This window comes from Lepidochelys olivacea (genome assembly GCF_965140295.1).
Source record: "Lepidochelys olivacea isolate rLepOli2 genome assembly, chromosome: 3".
NCBI classification, from domain to species: Eukaryota; Metazoa; Chordata; order Testudines; family Cheloniidae; genus Lepidochelys; species Lepidochelys olivacea.
This window is the reverse complement of record NC_140413.1, coordinates 173,449,937-173,475,858: the sequence shown is the minus strand read 5'-3', so window position 1 is coordinate 173,475,858 and position 25,922 is coordinate 173,449,937. Positions and strand designations below refer to the sequence as shown.

The following is a 25,922-nucleotide window of genomic DNA, read 5'->3' as shown; positions in this document are numbered from 1 at the left end:
AACAATCAGTTTGTAAGCACTTGAAGGATAATAGGGTTCTAAGTAATAGCCATAATGGATTTGTCAAGAACAAATCATGTCAGATCAACTTAGTTTCCTTCTTTGACAGGGTTACTGGCCTAGTGGATGGGGGGGAAGCAGTAGATGTGATATAATCTTGCTTTTAGTTAGACTTTTGAGACATTCCCACAAGCAAACTAGGGAAATATAGTCTAGATGAAATTACTACATAGGTGGGTGCACAACTGGTTGAAAGACCATGCTCAAAGAGTAGTTATCAGTAGTTTGCTGTCAAACTAGTAGGGCATATCTAATAAGGTCTTGCAGGGGTCAGTCAATATTTTCAGTAATGACTTTGATAATGGAGTGGAGAGTTTGCTTATAACATTTGCAGACAACATGAAGGTGGGAGGGTTTGCAAGCACTTCGGAGGACAGGATTAGAATTCAAAAGGACCTTGACAAATTGGAGAATTGGTCTGAATTCAACAAGGTGAAATTCAGTAAGGACAAGTGCAAAGTACTTCACTTAGGAATGAAAAATCAGATACACACCTACAAAATGGGTAATAACAGGGTAAGTGGCAGTACTGCTGAAAAGGATCTGGGAGTTGTAGTGCATCACAAATTGAATGCGAGTCAAAAATGTGATGCAGCTGTGAAAAAGCTATCGTTCTGGGGTGTATTACTAGGAGCATACAATTCTGCACACTACATTTTAGGAAAGATGTGGACAAATTGCAGAGTCCAGAGGAGATCAACAAAAATTATGAAAGGTGTGGAAAACCTGATCTATGAGGAAAGGTTAAAAAAAATTGGGCATGTTTAGCCTTGATAAAAGAAGATTATAGGGGGGCCCTGCTAATAGTCTTCAAATACGTTAAGGGCTGTTATGAAGGGGACTGTGATCAATTGTTCTGCATGTCCACTGAATGTAGGACAAGAAGAAATGGGCTTAACCTGTGGCAAGGGAAATTTATGTTAGCTATTAGAAAAAACTTTCCAATTATAAGGATGGTTAAGCTTTGGAATAAGCTTCCAAGAGAGATTGTGGAATCTCCATCATTGGAAGATTTTTAAACAGGTTGGACAGACACCTGTCAGGGATGATCTAGGTTAACTTAGTCCTGCCACAACACAGGGAGCTGGGCTTTATGACTTCTCAAGGGTCCCTTCTGGCTCTATGATTCTAGGTTACAATTTCAGTGTCTGTCTGAGCAGAGCGGGAATTTTATGAGGAATTTACTTTCTGTCAACAATTTGTTTTTTAGGCAAAATCCTTGTTTGGTGACCAGAGCTGCATATCTTGATGTCCTTGTTGTGCTGAGTGATTACCTCGGGAAATCTAGAAGAAAAGGCAAGTCGACTGTAATATACAACTTCTAAATCAGCTGTGGGAAATTTCAGTGCTGTATTAAACCTGGGTGAGGGTTGGGGCAATAAATGCATTAGTTAGACCAGTGTAAACTGCTGGGTGCTGAGCACTTTTGAAAATCTGGACACTTCGTGTAGGGGTCTAGATGAGGAGAAAGTCATGACCTGTTGGTATCTGTAAGAACCAGTCCTGGCAGGGGGTGCTGAAGAGAAGGAGGGTTCCTTCCCGCCAGGGGTTAAAGGTGCTGCCTTTGCAGCATTCCTAGTTCCTGCTAGTCAGAAGCTTAAAAGTCAAACTCTGATCCTTTGCGTAGGTCAAGCTTTCTAAGTAGTTCTGTTTTATTGATGCAAAATTTCAAAGATGGAAAAATGTCTGCAATCCACCTTGGAAACAATGGGTAAGTTCCATGGAAGTATGGAAAACTTCATAGGGATCGTTTCTGCAGTAGGGTGAGAAGTTTTACAAAAAGTCACACTGCCAAAGATTCAGCAATTTGATTGTTTATGTCATGGATGGGAAGTTCTTGGAGGAAGGACCAATCAAAACTATTGATGGCATTAAGCTGTTGCTTAGCATGTTATTTATGGTCATACACAGCACAATAAACGATGAAGTAAAGTGAAAGCACGATTAGAAGGCCAGCCCTCTGGAGTGTGACTGATTCAGTGCAGCTATAATTAGCTTACTGTGTCCATGTATTACACAGTTCTTCAGCATGGTGCTTTATTATTATCCTGTCCTTAGCCACTGGCAGAGCAAGGTGAGTTAAGGACAGTTTTGTTGGTTTAATTCAAACCCGTAATCTAAGTGTTTTTGTGGTTTAATTTTAATGCTGCATTTAACTGATTGAGACAAATCCTTTATTTAAAAGAGGGTCTCTTCTGGAGGGAGACACTCTCAGATTTAAAACAAATACATTTCACTTGTTAAATGTTTCACACATTTTCTTGCTGGGGGGGTTCTGCAAGGCAAGAATAGATTTAACTTACATAGGAGTGCTGCCAGTCAGACTACTTGGCTAGCACCACTCCAGTTGTGGGGCAAAACTGGCAAGCTCAAGCCCCCAGGCAGAGCAAGAGCTGCAATTATCCGGTACTGCTTCATATCCCCCTCCCCCCAATGAGCTTTCCACCACCAGGGACCCACAGCTCTGGACATTAAATCCAGCATAGCCTGATGCTGAATCCAACTGTATGCTTTAACTGAAGGATCAAGCAAAAAGAGAAGCTGTGGGGAATGTGGTCTTAACCAAGCCGAAATATCTGAAGTAATAGCCGTGGGGATGTAGAAATAGCCCCCAAGGGGGCATACATGCCGAAGACCTGTTAGGCAAGGGAACAGGTGGATTCTACTTCATGGGAGGAGGATAGGAGGCAGAGGCCAATGCAAAGGGTTCATATATCCTGTGCAACGAGGAGGTAGCTCCTGCACCATGCCATGGAGGTGCAGATTTAGTGGCTCCATGATTACGTAGATCCTATACAGGAACATTGAAATTGCCATCTTGGATCAGACCAGTGCTGCATCTAATCTGGTATCCTGTCACAAGCAGTGGCCAGTATCTGATGCATCAGAGGAAGGTACAAGAAATGTTGCAGAAAGTAGTTTTAGTATAACCTGCCCCCAGGGAAAATTTCCTCCTGTCTGCAATAATTAGAGTTTGACTTGTGCCCTGAAACATGAGGGTTTATATCTCTTCTAAAAGTTTCATTTTTAAAAAATACATGTAAAAATATATTTATTATTATAACTCCAGATATTCTTGTTGTTTGTCTAAATGTCCCGTCCTTCTTGGAATACTGATACTCTCTGGTCTCCAATACCTTTTACTCAATGATTTCCCAGGGTGAACTATGTTGTGTGAAAAAGCATATCCCTTAATTAGTTCTGAATTTGCTACCCTTCAATTTCAGTTAATATCCCTTAATTCTTGGGAGAACAGACATTCAAAACCTGCCTTCTCAAGACCATTCATTTTTTATATATATTTTTATCATGTTTCCTCCTATTTATGTCCATTCTAAGGTGAACAATCCCAGTATTTTCTATCTCTCTTCATATGAGAATTTTTCCAAGCCCCTAATCATTCTTGTTGCCTGCTTCTGAGCCCCTTGTAATTGTGCACTATCCTTTTTAAAACTGAGTGATCAGAATTAAATACAGTATTCCAGGTGAGGGCATCTCATTGTTTTATATAGTGGCATTATCATATTTTTTATCAATTTCCATCTCATCCCTTATGCATCCTAATGTCTTGTCTGCTTTTTGACAACTGCTGCACGTAGATCAGAGGTCTTTGTTGAGCTGTCCACATCTGTCAATTCATCTCTTCCCTTCCAACCCTCATCTTTTGAGGAGCAGATTCATTACAGAGGCTCTTGCATTGCTGTGGCTGTACTAATGGCTGTGTCTCTACTCCATGTCTGGGGGTAAGAGGATTTCATTCCCTCTTCACAGCTCCTGCAACTTGGGCTTTGTGCTGTGGGAAAGTATTTGATCCTAAACAAACCGATATTGTATATACATATTTATCTTTGTTCATGTGTACTCCACTAGGAAAGTCATTAAAATTTGTGTTCACATGTGATAATTTCAAAATACTACATTACTTTGGTACATTTTCTATGAAAATGTATTCAAATAAAGTAGCCTTTATTGACTGAAAGAGCACTCTGTTATGTTATATACAACTAGAAGTGTCCTAATGGTATATTAAAGAGAAACTGTAGCCTAAGCAGTGTTGTCTCAAGTCTTATACTGAAATACTGTACGCAATAATTGCAATTTGAAGTTTTACACTCTTCATAGTTTAAACATCTTTCTCCATTGAGTGTGTTTCTGGTTATGGGCAACAATTGTTCTGTTTTATTCTTGATTTGTAAAGTTGTTTCAGTAGAATAAAAGGGGGATGGACAAGTCCAAATAAAACTGTTTCTTAATGTGTTTATATAAGAGGCCCCAGGAAGTGCTGTATGAGTTCCAGGCCACAGGCTGAAACTGATTTTCATCAACACAAACTGGAATGCAGTGTAATGAGCCTGCAACTGGTTAAAATCAGACCACTTCTAATTGATTGTGCCTGTCAAAGGGGTTACAATTACAAAGACATTTTCAGAGTACAACCATGCCTAGTCTTTTCCTATTTTACATTTACTTTCTGTCAATGATTTGTTGTCTTCAATAAATAAAACCTGTCTGTTAAAGTCCAGTTTAGACCATGTGGAATTTGCTACACAAATTCAAAGCAATTTAAGATGCAGGAAAGGGAGGAGAGGCAGCAGAGGTGGAGACTAAAACTATCTTGCCCAACTAAAAATTCGTTATAACCAAAAAATATGTGTTGAGATAAGGTCTAGAAATATTTATCTGTCTTAAAAAGGCTAGATATTCTGCCTTACTGCTTTGGTCATGAGTGTTGCAGAATGCACTTCCTCAGAAACCTTTATTAAAATTAAAGACTTGTATCATAAGTTTGCAGTTTAATCTCTTCTCTTTGTACACACAAAAAACTTATTTGGAATGTGTAACAACAAATATAGAGTAGTCAGTTTCTTAAAGCACATCTGGCCACTGTTCATTTGTGTCCAAGTATGAAAGCTCCTCAAGCAGTATGTGAAGTTTTGATGCTTAGAGCTAGCTTCTGGTGTGCTTTTGGATCTCAGTGTGAAGACTCCTGAGATTCCACATGACCAAAGATAACGCAAATTTGCAAGAAATGTTTTACCTTTCGCTTTTCTTATAGGTTTTAACTACAGTTGAAACAAGGTGGAAACTGATTCAAATCCAAACTTTTAATATCATTCAGATATATAGCACTTTCTCTGTACTTCAAAAAGACCTCTTCTGCCTTTGTTGAAATCCATTTTAAGGTTTCATCTGGTTTAGCTTCTTCGCTGAGCTGGTTCCTGTCTTCAGTGGTAATAATAATACCTAACACATTTATAGCACTGAATACCTTTAAACCATTATGTCTATGTTAACCATCCAATGGACTGTGTTGGCCACAGTCTTCAAATCTGGCATGTTCCAGGGTTTTTCCAATTTAATGAGGGAGGACTGCATTCTTGAGCTCCTCTGACTTGGGGAAGCCTGGGAACTTTAAAATTTGTAACTTGTAACAAGTGTATCCTGCTGGAGAATAGCCAAGTACTCTCCCTCCAAATAGAACAGCCCTACAGTGGACAACACAGGAGATTAGGGAAATGGGGAGTCAGGGAATTATTGGTGATAGGAAATTCAGAGAGGTAATTTAGTAAAAAGAAAGTAAAGAGGAAACTGATTTGAGTTGAAGGAGGGAGGCAGAAAAGAGAGTGGTCATTTCACTATGCAAATTTATAAGACGTTAGTGTGATACATGCAATCTTGACATTGCTTGGTTTTGTTCATTGCCACTGAGACTGATTAGCTGTAGTGGTAAAATATACTGGCTGACCTTCCTAATAGAAGTTTCCCAAACATAATAAGCCATCTTGGCAAAAGGACTTTCTTGTTGGTGTAACTGCATCTACACTGGCTTTCGCTGGCATAGGTTTGTTGATTAGGGAATGATTTTTTTCACAGTCCTAACTGACATAGCTATGCTGGCAAACTTTTAAGTGAGGACCTGGCCTCAGTCAGCATTTCCTGAATTTTGAATGCTTGATTGTCAACTTTAATGTTGCATTAACTGTATTTGTTTTGAATGGTATTGTTTGTATTTTCAATAATATCCAAAAGCATAGAACTAATACGGTAATGGGAGAGTGGACTTCCAAGTGCTAAAAGGAATAAAATGTAGTAGAGACTTGTGTCCCTGAGGCAAGCAAGTGTGAGTCTGAATGCAGGCAGTGAGAGGGTCTGTTGAATAGGTCCAGTTTTGCAACTACAATGTTCAGAGTAGATCTATATTTTATGGCTTAATAGAAGAATTGACTGACAAATAAGAGTGATTGGGAAAAAATACTATTTATCTGAAGCTGCTCCAGAATTTCCATGGGAATGCAACAGAACCCAGGGACCTTGCCACAAAATTTAGGTCCAGTTTGCGACAGGATATACTTCAGGCCATGTGTGTATTTATAGTTATTTTTGAGAATTCTAAAAAACATCAGCTGGAGTCAGGAAGAACTCCTGCTCATGTTGTAGTATTGCACAATTAGGTTTTGAGATTATACACCCTTCTCTGAAGCATTCAGCATCGGCCTTTGCCAGAAACAGTATACAAGACTGGATGGACTATCCATCTGTTTGGGTGCAATATTTTTTATTACTGGATTTCTCTAAAGAGCACACTCATCTGGATTCTGAGCTGCTGCTCTCCAATTCCTTTGTGGCAGGTAGCTCCATCTGGTTGGTAGGCTTTTGGCACCCAGCAGAGCCCTTCCTTCTTATTTATACCCAGTTGTCTGAAACTTCACACTGGGACAAGAGCTCCTGCTGTAATGACGACAGCAGGATCACAGTAGTGCACAGGGTGCTGCGACGACTGCAGAGAGGGCTCAGACCTAGGCTGTTCATCCTCCTGTTAGACAGACGAGGTGGGTGAGATAGTATCTTTTATTGGACCAACAGAAGTGGGTCCAATAAAGTATTTTACCTCACCCATCTTGTGTGTCTAACATACTGGGAATGACAAGGCTACGACACAGCTACAACACGGCATACGTCCTCCCTGTAACAGGTGCGAAACCCTCCAGGACACAACCTTCCCGCCCCAGGCAGATGTCCCTTTATTTGTGTCATTCGGAGATTTGCCCTTGCTACAGTCCAATAGCTCTTGTCAATTCATAAAAAAGCAAAAATATATATAATATTACAATATGATCTCTAATAGTAAATGGCAGAGTTTGCACAGAGTAGCGTGCAAAAGCAGATATTTGTTCATTTAACATACTGTTCTGCCCATAAATCAAATAAGAATATATAAATAAAGAAGAAAAGGAAACCAGGCAAAGCTACCAGAGAAAAGATGAAAGAAAAGTCTATGTATAAGTCCGTAATAGACACTTTTTTTTTCTAATATGCATGTACTGCCAGCCTCCTTGGGCCCCATTCTGTCCTTCGATATGCATAGGCAACTCCTTTTGACTTCAGGAATACTGTAGCATTATATACCTTTTTCAAAAATACTGTTGCTTCAGTAGGAGAGAGAAAACCATGAGTATGATCTCAAAGGTGTGAACCTGGCAGAATAAAGCCTTTCGAATTTCATGTCCATATTTTGATTTTTTCCAGTTTAAGAGTGGGATTTTCAGAAGTTCTCAGCATTTGCCTAACTCTGCTTTTATTAGCATCTATGAGAGTAAAGTTAAACTAATGCTGAGTGTTTTGACAATTGTACCCTATGTCAACAGCTCCTTTTGATGCCAAAACGTAGCAAGTCAGTAATCTGGGTAAAGTCATTTTATTGAAATTGAAAAAATAGATTCTGACTTGCATGCTACCTTCTAGCATTTTATTCCTTATATCAAGTGTTGTAGGTTTCACAAGCATTGTGCAGATTGGTACCCAATTAGCATTCTCAGTCCCATGATGCACTGTAGTAAATAAACTAACAAACTGGACAGATCTGTCTTATTTTTAGGTATCTTTAAGGGCTCATATTTATCAATAGGTACAACTACAAGAATATAGTGCATCTGAAATGTGTGAGACACAAAAACCAGGCAATCAGTAAAGTTGTCTGGCATTTTATTTTTGTTTTACACCACATGGTCATGCTATCCTTAGAACAAATATTTTACAATGCTGTTATCTTTGTCAAATATATTTGTGGTTTTCTTTGCTAATTAGAATGCATAGTACTTGTCCTGAGTTTCTGCCAAATGTAATAAACTTTTTTTTAGCTTCCATATATTATCAAAACTCCAAATGTTTTACTGTTACGAGTTTGTGAAAATGAAGCTGGAATTTCTAAAACGGTTTGTCTCAATGATAAGCTGGTAGATATTATATACAATTTGAAGGCTGAGAATATGGGGGTTTTCATTTTAGACAACTTGCTCTTAAAAGGAAGCTAAATGCTAATTGAAGTAACCTTTCCCATAGGCTAACTTAGAAATCGATAATGGTAAAATCCAGGAAAAATAGTTAAAAGTACTTTATACTCCTTACAACTTGAATAATTAATGTGACAGAAATAAATATAAGATCAGTTATTTTAATTAGATTTTAATTTTCTTTGCCTAAATCTCTAAGAAATGTGGCCAAACAATTTTAGCGGGGGGACCAAAAACATTGGCAGCTTACAAATGCCTGCTTTGATTATTTGGTCTAATTAGGTTAAATTTAACAAATTCCATCTGAACAAATTGAAAGCAATTTCTATCTGTTCGTTATGTCATAAATTATGTAAACTGTGGGTGCAGATGCGTTTAATGTGGTACATGGTCAATGCCATTCTTTTGACTAAAGACATATTAAAACATATTTTTAGAATGTGCAGACTTCTAGATAGTCTATTCCCACTGACTTTCAATTAGGCAAATCAACTTGAAATTTGGTTGGATAACCCAATATTCTGGTTTAATAAAATTAGCTCCTTGTCTTGGAAAAGATTGGTATTATGGGCTAAAGTTTTTTAGCACAAAAGATGGTTTTTCCCTGCATAACTATTCATAGAATTCTATACATAGAATTTGAAAAATCTGTCTCACCTGGCTACTTGCCTAATTGGGTATTTATGGGCCTCATCGTCATTTATCATTGCACTTCACAAACATTACTGAACAGCCCAATGAGGAAAGGAAATACTTAGTCCCATTTTACACATAGAGAACTGAGGGACAAAGCATCAGAAAGGGGGGCACCATTGATGCCAGCTCTTGCAGTTTTATCACAAGTCTCTCAATATTCAGATTTTTAAAAAGATTCTTGTGATTGCTGATTTATGCCTTCAATCTTATGAAGTTTTTCCCTCATCCAAAGTGGCCAGGATCCCTCATTATTGTCAATATGACTGAAGCCACATGTTGCCTTCCAACAAGATGGTCACCATGTCTCTCTCACCTTTGCAAATGAAAGCAAGGCTGCTCCCAGCAAAAATGAATGCCACCTCCCACTGCTTCAAATAGGGCTGTCACCAGCTGCCATCAGGGAAGATGGTGGCATCTTAGTCACCATGTGAGTGTCAGGGGACAGGAGAATGCTAGTCAGGCTAGTGTTAGGGAATTGGACAGGGAACTGTGAGGAATCGGGAATGTGTTGGAAGCAAGAGGCAGAACAAGGGAAGAGTACAAGGAAATATGTGTGGGGACAGGAGGTAGACTGAGGAGGGTGCAATGGAAAGGGGGGGTAGGAAGCAGACTGAGTGGGCTCAGAGGAGTGGAGGTAGGAGACAGACTCAGGGCAGTTGCAGGGAATTGTGGGGGGGGCAACAAGAAGACTTCAGGGGGCTGCAGAGGAATGTGGCATGACAGGAAGAATGTGATGGATAGAGGACTCTGAAGGGATATGTGGGAGACAAGTTAATGTTGGAGAAGGTGGAAGAGAATGGGGGGAACATGGAGAGAAAATGTAAGAGTACAGGTGCCTAGTTAGGAGGTAGGGTGGAGAAGGGTAGAAAGCAGCTCTCCACACCCAAGGGGATAGGTGAGAATAAGTGAACACAATTCTGGTTGTTGAACAGAGAAGTCACATTCAGGGCCAATCAGACAGGGGGCCAGGAGGGTCATTTGGCTTGGGCCTCAAGCTCAAAGGGGGCCTCAAATTTAGACACTTGTTAATTTTATGGCATTTGATAAGTTTCACAACTTGTTTTTATGCGTATCCCTATCAAACCAAAATGTGACACACTTTCTCAGCTTAGCGCTGCAAATTTAAGCAAATAAGAGATGTGATTTGATAAAAGACATAATTTTTTTGCAAACTGATATAGATTTTGTCATATTAAAGAGTTAATAATGTTCATGATATTAATAAAAATATATCCGTTCTGATGGCACAAGATTAGATCACGTGTCGTCATTTTTTTTTATTATGGCTAGGGGCCTCAAAAGCTGGAAGTGGTCCGTGCCTCTCTGGACCTCTGAGAGGGCCTGGTCACATTTTGTGTGTGTGAACTTTGAACATGAAATTATCATATGAGATTATTATTTGGGAGTAGACAGCTTCCTCCAAAAGTTGAAAAAAATCAGACAGGAGACTATATAGAGCAACAGAAGTATCTGTATTAAAGTATAATATGCTAAGTTTCAAACATTAATTTCAGCGTGCCTAGGGCTTGTCTTCACTGCAGAGTTAATGTGAGTTATAACTTGAGTCTTGCCTCTAACTTGAGTCCCATTGATACATACACATTCTGAACTCAAGTGTGGTGGTGCAGGGGGTACAGGTTACAGCTCAAGTTAGCACAATTTATCAGCTGCTGTACCTCTGGAGTGATATTTTTACAGTGTGGCTGCTCTCATTAGAGCTAGGCTAACTCAAGAGGCATTAATTCAAGAATATAAAACTTGAGTTAACTATACAGTGAAGACATGGCCGTAGGTTTTTAGATACGACAAGTAGAACTAAAATTTTCTATTTTTTTCGTTATAAACAGAGTTTGAATTAATTAAAAAAAGGTACTCCTAAACTCTACTCACAAGCCAAGCTCCACCTAACAGTAGACAGTGCTGATGTTCAAAATATCATCACGCAAGCTCTGCTGGGTTTCACCGGAGTCCTCAGGTTTGGATGCACCCATAGGCAGGGCTGGACTTAAGGCATAGGCAGAAGAGCAGTGTGACGAGGGCCCCAGCTTCCCGAGTCATGTGATGTCAGGATCTAAGCTTTCATTTAAAACAAATTATGTTTGTTGTCCTTATGGTTGTAAAGAAAAGCTTGAAACTGTGACCCACACATACCCAATACCATGAGGGCTGCCTGAGCCTGTAGCTGGCCTTCAGTAGAGAGAAGAGAAGCCACCAGGTCTTGCATCCACATTCAGAGTAGACCAGGTACCTGGCCCCACTCTTGCCACTTTTGGGTGCAACTACCCAAGCCACTCTTTGCTGCTGTTGTGGCTGTGGGAACCCTCCATGTGATCGTGCTTCAGAACTGAGTAAGGAGAGCATGGAGTTTGGACCTGGTAAAACTCTGAGGGCAGTCCCACATTCCTCTTTCCTTCTACTCCCAGCAGTGGTGGTGGAGGAAAGGCATAGTTGACCAAGAGTGAGATAGGGCATCCATTCCCAGCTATGACATAGACTGGAATATCTGTGACCACTAAGTTGTTAAATGGTTGACTAATTAGCCAGTCTGCCATCTCAGAGATCCTTTACTGTGTTCCACCTGGAGGGAGGCTAGGGGACACTCTCCCCAGGAAAGTGTCTGAGTTGTTTCTACATTTAGACTTGTTTGTTTCCCATCCTTGATGGATGATGTATGCAAATAGCATAATTTGTCCCAATTAGATTATGTCATCATTTTACAGATAGGCATCTATCTCTTCCAAGAGATTTATGCTGCTTAGATTTTTGGTCCTTGAACATCTTCCCTGAGTTTGCTCCTCCACCTAGAATACTTGCATCTATTGTCAAGACTCTGGGGCTTGGTGTAGCTAGGGGACTTGCGATATTTCTAATGGTCCATCACAGCAGACAATGGATCATCCATGGAGATATTCAATCCTGAGACTGATTCCAAAGAGCAAGAATAAATATCTGGAGTTCTAGCCTTGTCCAGGGTGCAATGTCTGTGCAGGAGACCCAGAGCCTCAGTAACTGGAGGTACAGATAGACAATGATGTTACTGTTCTCTGAGCTCCTGTTCCCCTCTATCTTTTGTGTAGAGAATAAAACCACTAAGAACACACAAGTCTGTAGCATACTCATAGTCCACTGCATCTTTCAATGAGCCACCCAACCAGTGATGCTCAAATCAAGATGACATTTCAGAATGGGTACAGAGAAGTTCCTAGAGACTTTAACTACTATTACTATTAACACCTGCAGGAGTTCCCTAAGAGCTGATAACTGGTGGACCTGAAGGAAGTCTTACAACGAGATTTTTTTGTGTGTGGTGTAATAGCATATTTCCTCCTATAGTGTTAATAAATACATATCACAATGATATAAATCACCAGTGTGGTGTTAGCTTTCAGAAAAGACTCACTTGAAACATCCTTATACTTAGGGCCCCACCAAATTCATGATTCATTTTGGTCAGTTTCATGTTTTCAAATGTTTACATCTGAAATTTCATGGTGTTTTAACTGTGGGGGTCCTGAAGTGGGACCAGGGTGGAGGGGACCCATCCAGGGTGGGAGGGTCACAAGGCTACTGTAAGAGGGTCGTGGGATTGCCACCCTCACTTCTGCCCTGTTGCTGGCAGGGACGCTGCCTTCAGAGCTGGGCAGCCAGAGAGGAAGGATGCTGGCCAGGCACCCAGCTCTAAAGCCAGAGCCACTGCCAGCAGCAGCCCAGAAGTGAGGGTCGCAGGGTATGGGGGATTTGTTACCATATGTCCGGTTTTCCCAGCAGTCTCCCACCCCAGTGGGGGGCTGACAGCTGGAGCTATTTTACAAGTTCTTGTATTTCACCCATTTGAAATGATGGGCTCAATATCCACTGAAGTCCATTTCATAGTGGCTCCTGATTCTGATATAACCACATAATATATCGTTCCTCCCTTCCTAAAGAGTTGCCTTTTCCTCCTTTAAAAGCATTCAAATGCTGTTATTAACGGTATTTAGGTATTTCTGCAGTTTTGGAAGGACTCATAGGGTAGGGTGGAGTAAAAGTGTGCTATTTTTGAGCTCTCAGTATTCAAACTGTAATAATTCTTTCTGTCTTTATTGCCGCACCACCTTGAGCTTTAATCCTGAGCTTTAAATCTGTGTGATCTTTCAAATAAAGCAGGAAGTGTCTTGAAAACGACTTGAATGGGTGCTATCTAAGGAACACCTGGATGCTTCAGTGATTCAGCAGGTGCTATTCTTCCCTCCAAATTAGCACTGATGCAATGATGGGAGAGGACAGTGTGCTGCTGTAGCTGATGTGTTTCAGTTGAGTTGTAAATCCAGGGTTCGAACCAGTTCTAATCATGTTGACTAGCTCTGGTAATTCCATTCTGCCATCCTTATTTCCCTCTGCAGTTTCAAATGAATAAGAGATTCTTCACTTCCTGACTTGCTAGATGTGAGTAGATCACAAGTGAGAGGAAAACACCTACCAGCATTGCTGTGGGAGATGCTAGTATGTCCATGACTTCATGGAGCCTTCCCAAGATATTTAATGGAATTTTTGTTTTTCATTTAGAAATCGGATGTCCTTGGGTGAAGTAGTATCTATTGTCCCATATATAATAAATACATTGAAAGATTCTGAGGCATTCAGATATTACAATGACGGGCACCATGTTAATATCCTGTGGGAGAGGGGCAGTTCCTTCTCATCCTAGTCAAGTACTGAGGGTCACCTCATTTGTGCCTTGTTTGTACTTCCTCCTTCATTCTTGAGGCTCCTTGTTGCATCTGTCACCATCCGGGTTAAGGAGGACTCAACAAAACTCCCTTTGCTGCTTGCAAACATCACTGCTTAGTCAGCCAAAGGTGGTTCCTGTTCCCTCTTGCAGCAGCTGATCACCTGGACTATGTAGAATGTTTTTGTTTGTTTGGTATTTTAATAACAGAGACAGACATTTACTGTGGTAATTCATGTGTTTATCGGTTTAGTCAAAAGTTTTGAGTTTGGCCAAAGAAAAGAGTTAAGCAGAAAAATAAATATTTCCATGAAAGCCTGGAAAAATTTCTTCATGCCGAGGTATAAAAACAAGAATATTTTCACTATATTGAGATAAGAGGTATTTATTTTTGTGGAGAAGAATGTTGGAGAGAATATGGAGCATTGTTGGTATCCTTATGCAAAGATATTACCAGGTGGGCCTGCAGTTCCTGTTTTAAGGTTTCCAATACTAACAGGACATTATTTGAAACATGAAGAATTAGGTCCAAATTATCCGATCTTCCACCATACACAGGGAAGCCGGAAATCATCCAAATACACAAAAAGTGTCTGGTGTGTGTAGAAAAAGGAGAGAGATACCAGAATGGCATTATTCCCCTGCAACATGCAGTGTAAGCCCGATAGATGTTTGCCCTGCATTTTTGAGGGGTCGGAATAATTCCCCTCAAAATCTATGGGCATTTATTCCATAAGCTTAGCTGTCCCTACAGCCTTGCAAAGTTGTAATGAAAACTTACTGACTAGGTGTAAAATCTGCTCACCCTGTTGTACCATGACAAACGCTATGTCCCTGAAAAAAATTATTACGTGTTTGAGCAAGTGGGCAAGTGGAATTTTGCATGTCTAAAATACCATTGAGGACAGCTCTGAAGCAGTGTGGGGACACAGACTCTCTAAATAGGAAGCCTTTTTCAGTTTTGGAACCAAAATGCTTGAACTTGAAACTTTTTCTCGTGTATATGATTGGTTTCTACTGTACAGCTGAGAGAGTTTAGTACTATATTATGACAGTTTATAAAAATGTTTCTGTATTTTATTTTTTGAGTGCTTAGTCTTTAAACATAAATACATATGACAAGGCTCCGTGACAGTAATTTTATAAATCAGATCACTTCAAAGCAAAGAGGGAAAATAACTTTGTTTTCACTTTAATAGCTGCATGAATGTTGTGGCCATTTTTTCAAACCTCAGGGTTTTTAATTACATAGAATCATTTAGTTAGCAAGAATCCATGTATAATATCCATTTGTATTTTATTTATTTATTTATTTTTCTACATTCTATTTCAGGAATAGAGTTATTCGGCTTTTGGGAGGAAATAGGTAGCGTTATCTCAGATTCTGAGCTGATGACAGGTATCCACTACTTCTCTGCAGTACCAGGATTCACACAGTATCTTCAGAGTATCACCAAACTTGTGATCTCTGTACTCTCAGTGGCTGCAGATCCTGAATTCTCAAACAGTAGTTCACCTGTTGCAGAGCAAATAATGAATCCTTCTTCAATGGTAGTTCACTTGCTTCAATCTGACTTCCACGAAGTGCGTCTCCTGATGTTGGAAGCAGTGCTGCTGTGGTGGAAGCAGGTAAATTCTAAGCAGGCTACAGTGGAAAAGAGAGGTCCATTGTCCTTACTTTCTGATTTGGAGGTGACTCTTCTTAGGATGGCTATGAAGGAAAAGCATCCGGAATGTTTTTGCAAGGTAGGAGCCATTCAGTTTTCTCAAGATTTGAAGGGTTTTCAGTAAATGTGTTGAATTCTTTTAAAAAAATGCTCCTGCTGTATTTCTGAGCATGACTTTTTTGTATTATATTCAGTATAACATGTGCCTCTTTCTCTTAATATTACCCAGGAATTTTACTTTGATTTTGTAATAGTCAGAGAGTTAGAAGTCCATTTTCTTGTTTAAAAGTAAAACTTCCCCTGCCTGATATTTATATCCTCATCACTTTTCTAGTCCTGCTGGGAAACCTGCATTTTTTCACCATGGTTTGCTGCCTGTACATTCAGTAAACAATTTGTTAAAAGTGAATCTGTGTATTTGAGAATTAAATACAAAATATGTGGACTTGTATTTATTTTACAGAAACTACACTATCATTTTTAAGCCCATTTCCCAGTTACTAGACATAGATAGGTATATAGATCAATACATCTAAAATATAAGTGTGATAAATTCCTTGCTGATAAAACAGAAAAAAAAAATACAGCTGGCGTCACTGTTTCTTTACTTACCAGTATTTTGTTTGTGGATTATACATGCAGGTGCTAGAAAGTCTTCATTGTATGGATCTCAGAAATGTTCTTCCAAGGACAGAAGATTCTATAAAAATGACTCCAAAAGAGTTCTTAAACTGGGTTATGAATATCATAAATGCCTCTGACAGGTATAGTCTCCATCTTTGCATTTTACCAGTCTATTAAAATATACATTGTTTGCAGTTTTAAATAAATCTCTTCAGACTTGAAGGAATCTTTAGTGTGGAAAGAAATAATTCATTACTCCAGTAAACCCCAAACCTAAAAATAAAATACAAAAAAGGTTTTCTTTCTGTTTACAAAATTGGTGTTTCACAGAAGTGAGTGGTTATTACAGAGAGATAGGGAGCACATGTGCTGTATTTTTGAAGAAGTGTATCTGGAGTTGAATTATCTAAAGCGGTCCAAGACCAGGAAGCAAACATTCTATAAATGAGTGAATAATAATCAATTGGGAATTAGCAAGATGCTGCAGCTGTCAGATGGTGGGGCCAGTGTATATCATATGACACTTCCCAAACAGTAATCAGTGAACACCATGTCATGTACAATCACTTCTCCCAAACTCACTCTGATTCACACTGGGTCTCTCACTCATTTGTGTAGATTAAAAAAGTTATATTCTACATCTGTGGATCTGCTATAGACTCTCAAATTCTGTAGTTCACAACAGAAACTATTCTGTTTGTAAGAAACTATACTGGTGATTTACGATTTTTACTGGAATTGCAAGAATTGACAGGATTGCTCATGACTTTATTATCTAAAATAGGCCATCAAGAGATTTTAAACGAGGAAAGGATTAACCCAAAGGCTACTGGCATTCAGTTTTATTGCTGTGTTTTCACATTGGTCCCCTGGTTTTTTATATATATCTGTATAATTATAATGGTAAATTCTGACCATCAAGCAGATACTACTTTCAGATATTTTCTGAATGAACTTGAATCCCTTATACTTAAATACACACCTTCAGTTGAGTAGGTACAAGGCATATAAGTAGGTACAAACTGTGGTGCTCTCTTCCTTTCATTAGCTTCTGAGAACATGTAAGATGCTTGCATGAAGCACTGTATGGTCTAGATATGTGGGGTTCAGCTGAGCTGCACTGTCTTTGACACATTACCCAATTTGGGTGGACGGGCAAAAGTGCCTCAAAGCCAAGAGCCTTTAGGACTCTTAGAGGCAGTGTTTCAGAAAGGACTTGAGAGAGGAATAGTCATGTTAACCGGTAACTCAGATACCACTGTGTAATAATTACAGGAATAGTCTAACTTTTTAATGGCAAACACTGTAATTATTTGCAGAAAGAAAAGGAGTACTTGCGGCACCTTAGAGACTAACAAATTTATTTGAGCATAAGCTTTCGTGAGCTACAGCTCACTTCATCGGATGCGTTCAGTGGAAAATACAGTGGGGAGATTTATATACATAGAGAACATGAAACAATGGGTGTTACCATACACACTGTAACGAGAACACCCATTGTTTCATCTTCTCCATGTATATAAATCTCCCCACTGTATTTTCCACTGAACGCATCCGATGAAGTGAGCTGTAGCTCACGAAAGCTTATGCTCAAATAAATTTGTTAGTCTCTAAGGTGCCGCAAGTACTCCTTTTCTTTTTGAGAATGCAGACTAACACGGCTGCTACTCTGACAACTGTAATTATTTGTTTCTCTCTGTCACTTCATAATATCTTCTTAGAATTGTAATTTTTTTCACAACAGTTTATATATTTTCATTACACTGATCCTATTAGCTTGCTACAGGACATGCAGATTGCTTAAGTTGTCAAAGTTTAAATGGATACATTGAAGCAGAAAGTTCTTAAATGAAATACATGTCTTGAAACCTGACTATGGTTCTTCTTCGAGTGCAGGTCCATATGTGTATTCCATGGGTGCCATGCACCTGAGTCCAGAAATTCTAGCAAGCAGTATCCATTAGCCTGCACATGCACCCTAAATCTCCTTGTCACGACAGACAGTTGACTCTTGGAAATTATCCATCAACAATACTCCATCGAGTTCCTCTCCCTGTGCTCTCACAAAACCCTTTCTTGGTCCCCCTTCGGGAACCACACTCTCTAGGTGACTCTTTATCAAGAGGTGAACTCCCTCCTACAATGAGGGGCAATAGAACATGTCTCACCTCAATATAAGGGAGAGAGTTCTATTCCCCGTATTTCCTAGTGCCCCAAAAAGACAGAGGATGGAGACCCATTCTGGATCTTCAGCAACTAAACGTGTTTATTTGAAAGCTGAAATTCAGGATGATTATGTTAGCATCAATAATCCCCCTCCTTACAACAGAGGATGTTGTTTGCGGCTCTCGACATGAAGGATCCATGCTTTCATTTAGGCATTTATCTCTCCCGCAGAAGGTTCCTTCAGTTTATGGTGGGCCAAGAACATGTCTTATTCAGAGTCCTTCTATTTGGCTAGCAACAGCAGCCAATGTATTTACAAAAGTTTTCTCTTTGGTGGGAGCCTGTTATGAGACGTCAAGAATTACAGTTTTCCCATGTCTGGATGATTGGCTCTTGGTAAATCGACAGAGTTTCTGCTCCATCTTCTAGCAGCTCTGGGCATTTGTGTAAACAAAAAAAAGCCCGTTTTATCACCCGCACAGATGATAAACTTCATTGGAGTGACACTGGGCTGTTTGTTTCTGACAGCACGGATTATTCGCAGACCAAGGACTACAGTCAGAGTGTGGGCCTCGCTTTTTGCTCTTTGTCCTCATGCACTTATGTAATGTCATTCACCAGGCTTCATCTACGATGTCTGCATGCCTAGCTCCGGTCGATCTACACACCAGACAAAGATCACATCAACTCTAGAGTGACTGTTCCTGCCAGAGTCATCACCTCCTTCACATGGTGGCTGAATCTGGAGAAAGTGAGAATGGGCATTCCCTTCAACACTGCCATCATCATAACAGATGCTTCCCTTCTGGGTTGAGGTGCTTACCTGAACAGTCACACTGCACAAGGTGCAGGGACCCACGGGAGGCCAGACTGCACATCAGCATAGTAGAACTGAGGGCAGTCTGCCTGGCTTGCAGAGCCTTTCTCCCACTTATATGTTCACTTCATATCCAAGTGATGATAGACAATATCACCACAGTCTTTTGCATAAACTAATGAACAAGATCTCTTCCCCTTTGCCTGGAAGCAGTTAGGCTTTGGAACTGGTGAATCAGAAATGGCATCACTATCCTAGCCAAATTCTTCCCAGGTGCTCAGTACTCTTCAGCAGACAATATGAACAGCCACTTTTCTACAGATCACGAGTAGGAGATTCATGACTCTGTCCTGAGTGAAATATTCAGTGGGGTACACCTCAATGAGATTTCTTTGCGTCCCAAATGAACAGAAAGCTTCCCTTGTACTGCTCCTGAGGAGCTATGGACCACAACAATGGATGCTCTCCTTTTGTCATGGACAAACAATCTCAGCTATGCCTTTCCTCCCTTTCTCCTGCTACCAGAGGTCCTGAGAAAGATCTGTTATGACAGGGCTAGAGTCATCTGCCTAGTCCCCAGTTGGCCCAATTAGCTTTGGTGCCCAGAACTCTTGAAAATATCAGCCTCCCCTCCCCCAAGCAGGATCTGCCCCTACCTGGACCTCCTAACTCAGAAGTGGGGGCAGAATCAGACACCCCAGTTTGGATTCCCTGCATCTCATAGCCTGTTGTGTGGATGGGCGTCAGAAATAGAACACTCCTGTTCGGCACCTATTCAGGCTATCCTTACACAAAGTAGGAAATATTCAACTAGGACCTGCTACCTAGCTAAATGGAGATGTTTCTCTTCCTGGGTGCAGCATAATCAACCTTCTCCAGGTGCTGCACATACTCCGGTTGTTTTAGGTTATCTGCTGTCTCAAAAAACTCAGGCCTTTCCATCAGTGAACTGCAAGTCCATCTTGCAGCAATTAGTGCCAGAAGACATTCTGTTTTCACCACCCAGGTACAGTAAGATTCATGAGGGGCCTTATCAGGACCATTCCACCAGTGGTCAAACCTACATTTCAATGGGACCTTAATCTTTTCCTGTCAGAACTCATCAGACTACTGTTTGAACCCTGGGTGACATGTTTCATGTCTCACCTGGCCATGAAAATTGTATTTTTAGTTGCTAGAGAGACAAGGTGAGTGAGGTAATATCTTTTATTAGACCAACTTCTGTTGGTGAGAGGGACAAGCTTTGGAGCCATACAGAGCTCTTCTTCAGGTCTGGGAAAGGTACTCCCAGCATCACAGCAAAATGTAAGGTGGGGCAGATTGTTTAGCAGAAGTATTAGCACATATTGTAAGGGAACATTCAAGGCAGAGTGGCCCATTAACACCTCTGTGGCCCTTGGACAAAAAGAGGGGGTTAGTGGGTTAAAGATTGTTGTAATAAGCCATACATCCAATGTCTCTGTTCAATTAATGATTTTAGTGTCTAGCAGAGTAATGAATGTAAGTTCCCAAGTTTGTCTTTTGAAAGTGTTGTGCAAGTTTTCTTTGAGGATGAGTACTAATAGGTCAGATGCTGGGAGTACCTTTCCCAGACCTGAAAAAGAGCTCTGTGTGGCTTAATGCTTGTCTCTCTCTCACCAACAGAAGTTGGTCCAGTAAAAGATATTACCTCACCTCACCTTGTCTCTCTAGTATGCTGGGACTGACAGGTCCACAACACACTGCATAATACAACAATTTTTAGTTGCTGTCACTTCAGCCAGGAGGGATGAGTGAATTGGGAGCTCTCGTGGCAGACCTTTTCCCTGAGACAAACCATCTAAAAAGAGTATCCCTTCATCTCCATCCTAAATTCCTCCCCAAGGTTATTTCTGAATTCCATGTCAACCAGAATATCCACTTATCTGTCCCTTATTGAAAACCTCACACTTTTGCTAAAGAGAAAAAACTTCTTTTCCTCGGTCTCAGATGTGCCCCGGCATTCTATCTGCAAAGGACTAAACCTATCAGAAAATCACCAAGACTTTTTCTTGCCATAGCAGAAAGATCATGAGGTCAAGCAATATCCATGGCAGAGGCCTGAACTAGCCTGTAATGTCTAGGGAACGTGTGGATGGTGCTCCAGGCTGCAGCAGTGGGAACTGCAGTACTGCAAGCATCTTTGCTGCCAGCTTCTTCCCACTCTCACTCCAGTCTGAGCACTGTTTGTCAATCACCCACATGTGGAATACACATAGGGACCGCACTTGAAGAAGAAATGGAGATTACTTACTTGTAACCGGAAGTTCTTTGAGATGCGTGGTCCCTATTAGTATTCCGCTATCTGCCCTCCATCCCTTCTGCTTTGGATCCTGTTGGATTCTTGGTCAGAAGAGGAATTGGAGAGGCATCGGCCCACACTGCGTCTTATGCCCTCAGTCTGGACAAGGATATCTACTGTGCATGTGTGGGCCAACGGACACTGCTTATTAGAACTTCCGGACTTGGGCGCATGGCGCGCATGTGAACCCATATGTGGAATACAGATAGGGACGACACATCTCACAGAACTCCTAGTTACAGGTAAGTAAACTCCATTTATGCCTACACATACTTGTTTTACCTTAAATTTCCATCATTCTGCTCTCACTGTTGCAACTCTACCAGTGCAATCAACAGTGAAAGCAATTGTCAAGACTCACTGCCAGCATTTCATCTATGGTGCCATCTGACTGTATTAGAGGACTTTGTGGTTAAAATTCAGGCAGTTGACCTACATCAGCACTTCCACCATTTCTAGCACTGGTGGAAGAACAGTGATACATTCAAGAAAACTGCTGGTGTAGACAAAACTTTAAAAGGTCTGTGCTTCATTTATCACTTGAAAGAGCATGAAAGAATACTACTGTCTTTGTATATTGACTTGGGATCTGCATATGTATGTGTTATGTATACTCTAAAGGAAGTGGCCAGATAGGAAGAAAATCAGTACTCGGGAAGTTGAAAGAACAGTTTATATCCATTTGCATACTAACTTTAAACGCAACAAAAATTGAGAACTGTGTAAAGACCATTGTGTGCTCAGTTTGTAATCTAACCTTTTAAAAAATCTGTTTGAACATGATGAATACTTGATGTATCGTGATACAGGCAAGTTTATATTCATGAAACACAAATCCTCATGACTAAACCGAAAAAACAAATGTTATTTCTCATCTGGATGTGTGTTCAGGTGCTGAACATTCATAACAGATTAGACTGGGTTGGGTTTCAAGCTGGCTGCAGCTAACAGCGTCTAATGGGTTCAGCAAGTGAAAAGGTATTTTAATATTTGCTGCCAGTGATGATTACCAAGTGTTCTTAGATGTGAGGCTATGGCAAAATGCACTGTATTTTTATGATGTGTTCTTTACCTTATTTTTACAGCATTAAAATTCAAAGCGTAGCTCTCAAATTAGCCTCAAAGTTGGTCACCCATCTTGTGCAGAGTTGCCAAGAGGTAAGGAGATTTGTTTCTCAGTCCCAAGCATATTGCTTTTTAATGTCTTGTTTGTTTGTTTTATTGTGATAGAAGGGATGAATGGTTTTCCTTCGACAGAAATCCCTTTAATGCCCTTTTAGTTTAACTGCCTGTTGCTCTTTCTTACGTTACTGTGTCTCTCCCTCTGTACACTTCCACATTATGAACTGGAAGCCATATCAGCATCATTTTAATATTTCAGTCTCTCAGTAAGCTAAATTTGAGTACATAAAACACATCTTTTAAGAGCATCTGACTTCTGATTTCTCCTTTTATGCTCAATTTTATTGTCTTCATTAATAGTCACTGTGCCTTGGAGAGAAAAAAATAATTAACCTGCATATTGAATCCAGTAATCACCCACGTAGCTCGAAGTGTGTTGTATTTCTGCGAAATGAATATTGAGACTCAAAGTTAGGAAAAAAAGGAAATGCAAAGCTTTGACTGTTGCCCTTCCCATCCCCAGCATATGCAATATCACCTGCTCTATGCCCTGAGACCTTGAGTCACATTGTAGGAACAGCAGGTGAAGCTATGTACAGAGATGCAGACTTAATTGCCTTTTAATATTAGTGTTTAAAATACTAAAGAGAGGTAATAAGTCCTCATAATGTTATCTGCCCTTATAAATATTATAAATTTGTAAGCTGTAGACTATATAAATACAGATTATTAGCCCAGAAGATTTACTTCCATTTTGAATTGGTAATTTGCAAATCCATTAATATACCCATTAATATATACAGAACAATGTTACTGGAGATATTAATGTCTGTCAGATGTCCATGCGTGTGCATATATATGTGCAGATAAATAGATAGATATAGATTTTGGGTTATTTTTAAAACGTATTGAAATACCACCATTTTTTCATTGTAAAAATGTTCCATGTACAGGAATTGCTTTTCTAAATGGAAATTTTTTAAAAAATATACCAGAATACCCAGCAGTAGAAGTTGAGACTATGTGCTAATGGCCTGCAGTGTCTCACTTTAAAAAAAAAAAAAAGTAGAAGAATTGAAACAATTACTTCTTATTTTTTGCATCCTCTTAGCTTAAAAAATGACAGAATGTACATTTTTCAGATTTTGAAGTATAAAATAATTGTGTAAACCTCATTTCACAGGAGATAAGTTGTTTGCCAAGTTTAAATCTGGAATATCTTGTTACAATGAAATTCATGATGAACCTTGAAAAAAGAAGTTTATAGTGGAACTGTTGGCACAACCCAACCTATAGCAATGCTAACAAGAGTTGCTATGATAATCAGTGTAAATCATGGAGTCTTAAGACGGTTACCTATATATGGAGTATTTTATGTTCATTACTAAAGCATGACGCGTGATTTCCACCTATTTAAGTATTTCTTTTTATTTGATTTGCATTCTGTGGCTCATTATTGGCAGGGAGGACTTCGGCCCCTGCTTTAGAAAAGAGTTAATTTAATAGTTTGTAGTTTAGTGTGATTCAGAATCCGCTCTAAATTGTACTATAGAATACTCAGATGCATTTCTGTGCTTTCAGTTTATGGAATCCGAAATGAGACAGTGGGTTCAGTTAGTAACTTCTTGTTGTGGAGATGAGCAACAAACAGATATACGATTGGCAGCTGCAGAAGTCCTCAGAAATATTACACCACTTTTCCTGACCAATCAGAAACTTATCCTTGGTGAGTAAATTTCTAAGATTAAGCACCAATATTCTCATGGAACACTTCAGAGACTGGAATAAGTGAAACTCAAAAGCACATGATATTTTATATATTGAATATGTTTTAATCATAAAAGTCAGTTATTATGAAAGACTTAAAACTTTAAATTGACCCTTTCAATATTGGAACAGCTGATTGCATGTTTCGGTTTACTGAATTAATGTGGAACAATAATTTACTAGTGGGCTCCTTAGTGTAGCAGAAAAAGACATAACAAGATCCAATGGCTGAAAGTTGAAACTGTGAAAATTCAATTAACCATCGGCACACCTGACAAAAAGATGTGAATTTTCCATTACTTGAAATTTTGAAATCAAGATTGGATGTCTTTTTGAAAAATACGTTCTAGTTCAACCACAGGTTATTGTATTCAAAGCAGGAATTACTAGATGAAGTTCTATGGTCTGTGTTAATCAGGAAATTCCTTCTGACCTCAAAATCTATGGGTGGAATCCTAGCCCCACTAAAGTCAATGGTAAGATTTCCATTGACTTCATTGGATCGGGATTTCACTCTAGGAATCTGTGAGCATGGAGAAGCTTGCAAGTCAGACATTCCTTTGCTACTTTATTTATCTGGTTGTATTAACGAAACTGAAAAAGTTTTGAGCCCACAAATTCATGCATGAACATCTCTGAAAACATTTTTGCTTTTGTCCCATATTTGGTTCCCATAAATGGTTGGGAGGGAGTGAAGATAGTGCAAAAAAAAAAACCAAAAAAACAGTGCCACACTGACAGTCCTGGAAATCAATATTCTTTAGTGATACACAAAACAGGCACAGCATAAATGGTGGCATTGCCAATTTTCTCTCACAAACAAGCCAAAGTGTCCCATATTTGGTTCCTCCTATAAAATACTGTTGTTACCATGTAGAAAGAGAGAAGAGAGTGAGAATGACTCTCTAGCAAGTTGATTAGGGTGTTTACCTGGGAGAGGGGACATCCAGGTTCCAGTCCCTGCTCCAGTACCTGAATATTTATCATGGAAAGTGGAACAGCTTCAATGGAAGAGATTGAGAGAGCTCTACCCCACAATAACCCATAGCTAAGGCTGTGAGTTTGTCACAGATTCCGTGACTTTCTGTGACCTTTGTGACTTCCACAGCGGCCGGTGCACCTGGCTCAGGGACAGCTCAGGCAGCCCCTGTGCCTGGTGCACTGGCCGCTGCTGGGGCAGTCTTGGACCCCCACCCCCCGACAGCAGAGTTTGTGTGTGGAAGGAGGCAGGGGGTTGGGGCACGGGACGGGGTGAGGCGGGCTCTCGGTGGTGCTTATCTGGGAGGCTCCCCGGAAGCAGCGACATCCCCCTCGCTCAGCTGCTAGGCGGAGGCATGGCCAGGGAGCTCTGCGTGCTGCTTCCGCCTGCAGGCACCACCCCCTCAGCTCCTGCTGGCTGTGGTTCCCGGCCAATGGGAACTGCAAAGCCAGCGCTCTGGGCAGAGGCAGTGCGCAGAGCTGCCTGGCCACACCTCCGCCTAGCAGCTGGATCTCGCACATCTCCAGTGAGTGCTAGAATCACAATGCTATAAGGCAGAGGCTGTTTTGTGAATGGCTCCGAAGTCCCCTCGTGAATATAGCCCCGCCTCCCCAAAAAAATGTGGGACAATAATATTTGGTGAATTTACAAATCGTTTTGGTTGACCCAAAACTGCGTATTTCTGTAAATAAACTATTCATCCAA

General features: G+C 40.2%; 1 protein-coding gene across 1 annotated transcript in view; it reads left to right on the top strand.

Annotated features, from left to right (window-relative positions):
* Positions 1-25,922, top strand: part of THADA (THADA armadillo repeat containing) — a 288,720-nt gene that overhangs the window by 221,690 nt on the left and 41,108 nt on the right. The window contains exons 31-35 of the mRNA XM_084623532.1: positions 1,271-1,356; positions 15,089-15,501; positions 16,065-16,186; positions 22,435-22,507; positions 24,053-24,197. Of these exons, the coding sequence (XP_084479658.1) occupies positions 1,271-1,356; positions 15,089-15,501; positions 16,065-16,186; positions 22,435-22,507; positions 24,053-24,197 (839 nt within the window). The remainder of the gene's footprint in view (positions 1-1,270; positions 1,357-15,088; positions 15,502-16,064; positions 16,187-22,434; positions 22,508-24,052; positions 24,198-25,922) is intronic.